At 46.4% G+C, this 10,040-nt stretch overlaps 1 protein-coding gene across 1 annotated transcript in view; it reads right to left on the bottom strand.

Annotated features, from left to right (window-relative positions):
* The window catches only part of CHAF1A (chromatin assembly factor 1 subunit A), a 30,828-nt gene extending 23,419 nt beyond the window's left edge, over positions 1 to 7,409 (bottom strand). Inside the window, exons 1-3 of the mRNA XM_006754047.2 lie at positions 7,396 to 7,409; positions 4,470 to 4,520; positions 2,185 to 3,047 (exon numbers count right to left, since the gene is read on the bottom strand). Coding sequence (XP_006754110.1) covers positions 2,185 to 3,047; positions 4,470 to 4,518 — 912 coding nt within the window. The 5' untranslated portion in view covers positions 4,519 to 4,520; positions 7,396 to 7,409. The remainder of the gene's footprint in view (positions 1 to 2,184; positions 3,048 to 4,469; positions 4,521 to 7,395) is intronic.
* Positions 7,410 to 10,040: the final 2,631 nt, after the last annotated feature.

Genomic DNA, 10,040 nt, shown 5'->3' on the forward strand with positions numbered 1-10,040 from the left:
CATATCCTAAATAATAAAGAGGTAATATGCAAATTAACCCTCACACCCTCACAAGATGGCTGCCTATGACCAGACCAGCAGGGAGGTTAGTGAAGGACGACCAAACGACTGAACAGCAGGCTGCGTGGGGCAACCAGGCTAGGGGTGGGGTGGGGTGGGGGGAATAGGATTGGGGGCGATTAGGCTGACAGAGGGGAACAGTGAAGGGTGACTAGGCCAGCGGGGGTTGGGGGGGCAGTTGGGGGCGTGCAGGCAGGTGAGCGATTAGGAGCCAGAGGTCCAGGATTGTGAGAGGGATGTGAGTGTACACCCGGATTGGAGAGGATGCAGGCTGGGCTGGGGGGAGCCTGGGGGGAGCCCCCAGCCCTGTGTACAAATTGGTGCACCAGGCCTCTAGTGCTAAATAAAGCTCTTTAAGCTAGTAATAAAAGGTGTTATAAACTACAATATGGCTCAGCAAGAAGGGCTCAAAGTCTGAGTAACAGCTCAGGCCTCTGTGGCTCAGTTGGTTGAGCATCATCCTATGCACTGACATGTCGCCGATTCAACTGTCCTGATCAATTTCTGGTCAGGGCACATACCTAGATTGCAGGTTTAATCCCCGGGTTAGGGTGAGTACGGGAGGCAACCAATCGATGTTCTCCCACCCTCTCTCTCTCTCAAATCAATAGAAATATATTTTTAAAAAATAAAGCTAAAAATGCATATCTATCTACCACACTGAAAAACTTAGATGATATTTCATGAACCCACAGAAGAAGCCATTTTCTCCTATACTTAGGAGATGAAAAACAAGAAATAGAATCATCTAGAAAAATGAGTTCCTTAGTGCAGCGGTCGCCAACCTTTCAGACCTCACGGACCACCAGTTAGCGACCACCGCCTTAGAGATCAAATTTCAGAAAGTGATCAAGGTTGGTGGCTTAGAGTCAAATTAAGCAAGTAGGGATTAAATAACCCACCCCAGATCCAACTTTATATATTAAAAACAACAATAACAACCTAAGATGAACAAACTAAGGTTCCACAAAACAAAACAAAAAACCCAAAACATCTTTAGACACACTTTGGGATTCTTAACTGATTTTATCAGTTTTATCTACAAGACCTTAAGGACAGCGGAAAACAGTGACATTTGCCATTGTGTTGATCAGACACCATTAACAAAGTCAGCCTTCTGTGATCCTTAAAAATCCTTTTGTTTATGCTGCTTTGAGTGAGGTTTTTTTTTGTTTTTTTTTAAAATATATTTTATTGATTTTTCGCAGAGAGGAAAGGAGAGAGACAGAGAGTCAGAAACACCGATGAGAGAGAGACATCGATCAGCTGCCTCTTGCATATCTCCCACTGGGGATGTGCCCGCAACCCAGGCACATGCCCTCAACCGGAATCGAACCTGGGACCCTTCAGTCCGCAGGCCTAAGCTCTATACACTGAGCCAAACCGGCCTCGGCTTTGAGTGAGGTTTTTAAAGATGGTGGCCATGCCCTAGCTGGTTTGGCTCAGTGGATAGAGCATCAGCCCACAGACTGAAGGGTCCTGGGCTAGATTCCAGTCAAGGGCATGTACCTCGGTTGTAGGCTGGATCCTGGGCCCTGGTCAGGGTGAAAGCAGAGGCAACCAATCGATGTGTCTCTCCCTCCCACTCTCTCTAAAAATCAACATAAAAACATCCACAGGTGAGAATTAACAACAAAAGAGATTGGTGGCCATGCTGACTAGAGTCGACTCTACGGAATTCCCCATAATAGTCTTATTGCTTTTTCGGGGTCTCTTCACCAACACTGACTGCCTCTTTACCACCCCTACAAGTCTGTGTTCTAACAGGAAGGAGTGGAGGGAGCTGAGAAGTTACAGTTGCCTACCTACTGCCATCATTTCCTAAAATGACTAAATTGACCAGATTACTGTGAACAACGAAAGCTACCAAAATGGCCTCAACACACTGGTGATTAACCCAGCCACCAACACAACCCAATGTATAGTACTCATCACTGAATACCTCTAATGGTATTTGATATTGAAAAGGATCAAAATTCTGCACCAGAAGTTACAAGACCTAGTTAGTGGCCCCATTCACTCAGCCTCTAACCACCACCGAGGGGCATCGTGTCCGAGGATGAAAAGGGGCTGGATTAGAAACACCATCAGCTCTAGCATGCTGGGATTTGGGGAGATACTCACTCTGTGGACAGGTGTGAGGGTGGGGAAGGTACTGGGACTGCTGTGCTGATTTTCGGAAGCACACCGCCCTTCAGGTGAGCTGGTAGGAGAGGAAGAACTCAGGGAGGAATGGCTGAGAACAGAGTCTTCTCCGTGGCTAGACTCTAGCACTTCCCTCCGGGAGGGCGTGTCCCGGTCCAGAGGGATGGTTGGAGACTTGGCTCCAGGTTTTAGACCCAGGATATCCTGCAAGAGCACCACGGGCACCTTCCCTTTGAACAAGATGCCTCCAGCTTCGCTCCAACTGTCCTGGTCCTTCTCTGAGCACGTTCTTGGACCATCTGTCAACTTGGGGCAGCTCTGAGATGCTTCCTGTGCGTCTCCTCTCCTCTCTGTGCCCCCTGAACCAGCACCCTCCTCCTCTGTTTTGCATGGAATGTCTAAAAGGGTCTCTTCAGAAAATGTTAGCTCGTCCTTCTGACTAGCCTTTGGCAGCCCCCCCTCATCTCCAGCTTCTTGTCTGACCCTATTTACAGCCTCCTCCAAGGAGGGACAGGCTGCAGAATTTAGTTTATTGTAGGCTGAAATGTTGTCTGGTTGGTCACTTGAGTCCTCTGTCAAATCAATGATGACTGTGGTCTCGCCAATACTGGTTTTGACTCTACTTTTTAAAAAGTTATCTAAGGGACCCTTCCCATTGACAAGTTTTGGTCTAAAATCTATGTCAGAACCCATATGAAAACTGTTCTCCAAGTTGTCCAAAGAGGTTTCCACATCGGGGACTTGACTTTGTGCAGGAGCACTGGGAAAGCTTCCTGTGCTGTCCGCTCCGTCCTCGGTTTTCTCCTTTGGGGCAAGATTCAGGCGCTTGAAGGGCAGACGAGCTGGAATAAAAGACAGGAGACCATCAACAAACGACAAGTGCTGGAGAGGATGTGGAGAAAAAGGAACACTTGTGCACTGCTGGTGGGAATGCAGACTGGTGCAGCCACTATGGAAGACAGTATGGAGTTTCCTCAAAAAGCTACAAATGGAACTCCCATTTGACCCTGTGATCCCACTTCTAGGAATATATCCCAAGAAACCAGAAACACCAATGGGGACCTCTGAAGCGACAATGGCCCCTGGAGTGGCTCTGAATGAAGGCAGAGAGCCAAGTCTTGGGACCTCACATCAGTCATTGAATGTGGGCTGCCCTAATCCATTCCTGTGGAACCATCAGAGGAAATACAGTTTTCCTAGAGCTTTCATGAAATGCCCAACTTAAAGGAAAAGACTTGTATGCATGCATATAAGCATAACCAATGGACATAAGACTCTGGTGGATGGGGGAGGCTAGGGGACTGTCTTGGGCGGGGGGAAAAAATGGACACATATGTAATACCCTTTGTAATAAATAATAAAATAAAAAAATAAATAAAAAAAAAGACAGGAGACCATCCATACAGCGAAAGTGTGGAGAGTGACAACTGATCAATACTTGAACATTCCATATGCTCAAAATGACCCAACCTTCCTTGCGGGGCCTGGTGTGTGTGTGTGTGTGTGTGTGTCTTTTCATAAGTTAACAGTCTATAAAGCAATTATGCCCGTGGGTCCTATGGTTTGCCCCTCATCTTTTAACTTCAGGAGACTATTATCCTACCACCACCAAACTTGCTATCAGTTGTCAGAGGAGAAAGCAAATTGTTACAGGAGGAAACTATATACCAAATTTTAAAAACCAGAAACCATGGTTTTTAATACAATCCAGCCATTAATCTGGCCTCAGTGTAAATGCACTCCTTTTTTATACAAAAGGATTTGGGGACATTTATCTTCCTGTACAGCAAGGGTTGAACTAGGGCAGCTGTGCCCTCTAGGGCAGCGGTTGCCAACCGGTGGTCCGAGGATCACTGGTGGTCCATGAGGTCCAAAAGTTTGGTGACCACTGCTCCAGGGAACATCTAGCAATGTCTGGTTGTCACGACTTGGGGGAAGAGATCAGGGATGCTGCTAAACTCTACAATATACAGGACAGTCCCCCACCCCTGAAAAATTACAAAATGTCAACGGGGGGAAGTAAGGAAAGGCTGCTGTAAAGGCAGTGACCTCTGATTTGTTCCTGGGAACCTAGGGAAACAGAGGTATAATAAAATGGATCCCCAGGCTTCCAAATGTAAAGTGCAACTGTTTTTCTCCCTGCCAGCAACTGTGTTACTACTGCTACAGAGGACCTCTGCTCAAGGGGAATGAAGAACTATAACTGGGGAGACAATGAAGGATTTAAATTAGGAACAAATATTAACCTATTCCCAGAAAGTTACCTTGTATTAACTTCTTGACTGGAAAAGCTGGTCTGTCTTTGCAATCCATTACTGTGAATAAAAGTGTCAAAGGATACGTTATTAAATGCTGGAAATAACGAAAGTAAACACTAAGTAGCACCTACTATGTACAAAGTGGTTACCCAGTGGGAGTGACTTTGCCACCCTCACCCTGAGGAGCTGGTAATGTCCAGGGACATTTTGGTTGCCATGACTTGGGGGAAGGTTGCCACTCACATCTAGTGGGTAGAAGAGAGGGATACTGCTGAATATCCTACAATACACAGGATGGCCCACCACAACTAATTATATGGCCCAAAATGTTAGTAAGTTAAGAAATCCTGCCTGGACACTGTCACACCTTCTTGGTTTATTTTCCTTGTGGCATTAATCGCTCTGAAATTTACAATGTTTAACATGTCTCCTCCTACAGAATACCAGCTCTAGGATGGCAGGGAGACTTGTTCTACACTGTACCTGGAGCGCCTAACTCAGGGTCTGGCACATAGGGGGAAACCAATGAACACAGTAACTGCAACAATGAAGAGGAGAATAGTAGAAGAAGAGATAAAACACTGTATCACCCAAGTAACCATTAATAGGAACTCAAAGCATCCACCTTCAACCCAACCAGTTCTATAAAATTAGAATAGGGTTTATTTTCTTTTAAAATAGTTTATGGCCCTGGTTTGACTCAGTGGATAGAGCGTCAGCCTTGCGGACTGAAATGTCCTGGGTTCAATTCCGGTCAAGGGCACATGTTTGGGTTGCCTGCTCAGTCCTCAGTAGGGAGCATGCAGGAGGCAGCTGATCAATGATTATCTCTCATCATTGATGTTTCTCTCTCTCTCCTTCTCCCTTCTCTCTGAAATCAATAAAAATATATTTTAAAAAATAAAAAGAGCTTATGAAGGTAATACAACTTAAAGCATTTTGAGCTGGCCAGGCAGGAGCTGAAGCACTGCCCAATAATAATAAAGGAAGCTCTGGCCAGTGTGGCTCAGTTGGTTGGAGTGTCATCCTGTACACGGAAAGATGATGGGTTTGATTCCCAGTCAGGCACATATACAGGTTGCAGGTTCAAGCCCCAATTGGAGTGTGTGCAGGAGGCAACAGACTAATGTTTCTCTCTTACATCGATGTTTATCTCCCTCCCTCTCTCTAAAACCAATAATAATAATAATAATAATGAAAAGTTTACCTGCATCCCCCCCCCAAAAAATCTCAAGAAAAGCATCTAATAATATTAAAAATGGTGCAAAAAAAATGACCATAAGTATATTTAAATATAAGTTTAGAAACTCATACCTGCCAGGAGGTCTGGCTTGGAAAAATCTAGATTATTTTGGGCAATCTATGTTCGTTTTGTAAAAGATACATACAAGTGAATACTTTTTAAAAGCAACCACAGCTTTCTGAAAAACTCAGCTGTCCATAGATGAAACTTGCTCTCCCTCCTCCCAAGCTTGAAATATAAGGTACCCAGAAGACTCATACTTCCTTTCTACCCATTTCAAGACAATACCATTCTCCAGTTTTCTGTTACCAAAAACATGGATTCGCACTCCCCCACACCAAGTGAAGAATACGTCGTCTTTAGCCACTTAAATGTATTTTTAGGACAATCACAAGGATTTATTCGTGTGGTCCTGAGTCACTAGCTTTGATGCAACTGGAACAGAAGTGATGTGGGCCCAGTAGCAAGCTCAGGTCAACCTAAAAAGCGACGCCACCCAGGAATCCAGACTGTTCAAAGGTACACACACAATTAACACACACTTAAGTATAAAGTCACCACTGCTTTTTATTCTGATATTATAACCCTTCTAATTCTACTTGGTATTAAAATATCCTTTCCTTTTATAATAGTATGGTCATAGCAGGTGATGTTCTTTTTGCTTTTTAATTAAACAACCTTACTGAGTCAAATGATGTCAAGGACACTCAGTTCCCCCAACTTAATTATATGAATTTTACTTTGTGAAATCCCCAAATCTGGAAACAATTAGAGCATTGGTTCTGCCCCCCGCCCCCCGCAATGCCTGGATACATTTGGTTGTCACATACATTTGGGGAGGAGGAGTCACTATTGGCATGTAATGGGTGAAGGCCAGGGATGCCGCTTGACACCCTCAAGGGCATAGCAGGGCCCCAAATGTCAATAGTGCTGAGGTTGAGAAACCCTGAATTAGTCTAGTTGATGGCCCTAATAATTCTTAATTCAGTCAACCAACACATATCGGGCACCTACTATGTGCCAAGCATTATGCCAAAAGTTGGGGATAAAACAGGAGTCAAGCTGGCGAGAGGGCAAGCTAGTCTTTGGTTCACCACCCTGTTTCCGGGGCCTGCTAGGTACTAGAAACCCCCATCCTGAGACACTGGGTGGAGCAAGACAGGTCTTCACCTTGTATATCCAGCAGGATGAGAAGGCGGGAGTCCCAGCTCCTGACAATCCCCACCATCCAGGCCCCTTACCTAGACCTGCCCTGACCATCGGACGCAACTGTTAGGGTCTCCGAGCCCATGTGACCCCGGGCCTCAGTTTCCCCACCCGGCCAGAGGGTGGCTGCAGGGTCCAACTTGCTCAGGGGACACAAACGCCACCTGCAGAGCTGGCCCCATTCGCCTCCCTGGGTCTCAGTTTCCCCTCCTGGCCACAATGACCCGTCACCGCAGAGGGCCCCGGAGGAGTGAACTTAACGCAAAAACACGGGGGGAAACGGTCGCTGCTGCAACAATAACCTCAAGGAGAGCGCCCTTTGGATGGCAAGGCCCTTCATCGGGATCGTAACGACCCACCGGGCGAACATCAGGCTCAAAGAAGCGGCCTGGGGCCGGGAGGCCCGTCTGTCCCCAACCACTGAATCGGCCCAAGAGGGCCGCTCACTGCACCCCACGACCCCGCAGCGCGGCCCACACAGACCTGCGGCCGCTGCCCCGGCGTCCGCAAGATGGCGTCACGTGAGGTCCCGCCTCGGGAAATGAGGAGCGCAGGAAGTATCCTCGCGAGATCCGTGGCTTCCATTCCTCCCATAGCTCCCCTATTGATATTCCCGCGGAGAAGCGGGCTTTCTCTGGGCGGCCCGTGGGAAGAAGGTGTTCTGCGATTGGGGGTGGGAGGTGTCAAGCCAAGAGATCGACACTGTGATTGGCTAAGTGCGTGGGACTGGTCCATAGGAAGAGGGAGGTCCAAGGCTTTTACGTCATGACGAAACGTTTTACGTAGGGTGCAGGTGACAACCCGAAACTGCAATTTTAGGTGAAGATTGAAGTTTTGAGTTTATTCTATTTGGACATCGGCTGAATCAACACCAATAAAGTCTGCAAATTACTGCTCCCCGGTGATTCAATTCCCAGTCAGGGCACATGCCGGGGTTGCGGGCTCGATCCCCAGTAGGGGGCGTGCAGGAGGCAGCCTATCCCATCCATTTTTCTATCTCTATCCCTCTCACTTCCTGTCTAAAAATTAATAAAAACACATTTTAAAAAAAGATTATAAATTACTTTTTATATGAACAAAAATAAAATAAAATCTGGGCAGCATTTGATATGCACTAAACATATTCAGAGGGAATGAATGAAATAGATGTTTCTGGTTTAATCCTCAGGGTTTTTGCACACGCTGTTTCTTGCCTAGAAAACTCTTCCCACAGCTCTTTTCCTGGCTAATTTCCACCCAACTTTCAGATCTTAGATTGGCACCCCAACAAGAAGTGCCTACAACTTTTTTTTTTTTAATATGGAACGCTTCAAGAATTTGCGTGTCATCCTTGCGAAGAGGCCATGCTAATCTCTGTATCGTTCCAATTTTAATATATGTGCTGCCGAAGCAAGAACAACTTTTTTAAAAAGCAATTATAGCTAATTATATTCTGGCAGTATGCAATGATTTAGGCCAGTGGGTCAACGTTGAGGCTGCCCATCATAATCACCCGGGTGTTCTTTCAAACCATTCATAATAACCCCTTCAGGATCTTCAGGAGGGAGGTTGGGGCTTGCACACCCCGAAACAATCCTCTAATCTAGTCCAGTACCTTCTGTTTAGGCATTTGGAAACTTCCAGTAACCTTCTGCTGCAGAAAATTACCCAAATCTGTCAGAGATTTCAGCACTGGAGCTGCAAGCACTTTAGCTCTAGTCACTTTCTTGTTCCTCTTTTTGGATTCATTTACTCATTCTGACTCATTATTAATTTCCAACTTATTCAATACACTTTCTGTTTTAAATTTAAATATTTTTGTTAATCCTCACCCGAGGATTGACAAGAATATTTTCCATTGATTTTTAGAGAGAAGTAGAAGGGAGAGGGAGAGACAGAGAGAGAGAGAAACGTGGATGTGAGAGAGACACATCAGTTGGTTACCTTACACATGTACCAACAGGGGCTGGGGATCCAGCCTGCAACTGAGGTACCTGCCCTTGACAGGAATGGAACCCAGGACCCTTCAGTCAGCAGGCAGATGCTCTAATTACTGAGCCAAACTGGCTAGGGCTCAATATATTTTCATCAATAAGAATTGATTTTAAGTCATTATCAATATGCCCTGGACAGTGTGTCCAGTGGTTAGAGCATCCACCCATGCATGGAAGGGTCACCGGTAGGATACTGGGACAAGGGCATGTACCTGGGTTGGGAATTCACTCCCTGCCCCCAGGAGGCAACCAATCGAAGTGTCTCTTTCACACCAATATTCTCTCTCTTTCTCTCACCCTCCCTCCCTTTGCACTCTCTCTCTCTGAAAAGCAATGAAAAAGAAATATCCTCAGGTGAGGTTTTTTAAAAGAAAGTCACTATCAATAAACATGTTGAATCCAGGAAGGCTTCCCGGAAGAGGCGATATTCCAAGCAAATTCTTCTTTTATACACAAAACAATGGGGGGAAATATTAGGGAAGAATGTGAAAGATAGGAACATTAGCAAAGGACCACAGGCAACAGGTATCCTGGACTACAGAAGAGGAAGAGAGCCCCCGAAATCAGAGGGTGGAGGGGGCCAAATTATGCAAGCTTTGTAGGCTATAGCAGGAAGTTGGGAGTGTATTCTGAGGGCAGTAGGTGAGCTTTAAACGGGGAACCGTGATCTGAATCCTGTTACAAAAGCATCTTTTTGGCCTCCTGATAGGGGATAAATTGGAGGGGAGAGCCCGCAGGTGGACACAAAAGAGCGTAAGTTGGTGAGATGGTTTGGTCAGGGCGGAGGACAGTGGGGATAGTGGAAAGGAGATAGAAGCGACACCCTGATGACTGACTTGGGCAACTGATTGGATGAACACGGGGCAGTGTTCTGGGTAGGATGGTAAGGACTAAACGACCCGCATGGTGGAATTAGGTATAGCTGAGATTAGTAAACAGTTAGCTGGAGATTTGTAAACCCAGTCTCCCAACCGCTCCAGAAAGGTTTAAGCGCCTTTCCCAAGGCATTAGATAGAACCACCTCCCAGCTTCTAGGGGTCGCTACAGCCGCCCTGGCCGCTCTAGACTCTCCCCAGGCCACTCGCTGGCAGAAGCGGTCCCTCCCGAGACAGGCGAAGCGCGCGTGCGCCGTCCGGCTGGCAGGGCGCGCGCGCG

The sequence above is a fragment of the Myotis davidii genome, unplaced genomic scaffold, assembly GCF_000327345.1.
Source record: "Myotis davidii unplaced genomic scaffold, ASM32734v1 scaffold551, whole genome shotgun sequence".
Lineage (NCBI taxonomy): Eukaryota > Metazoa > Chordata > Mammalia > Chiroptera > Vespertilionidae > Myotis > Myotis davidii.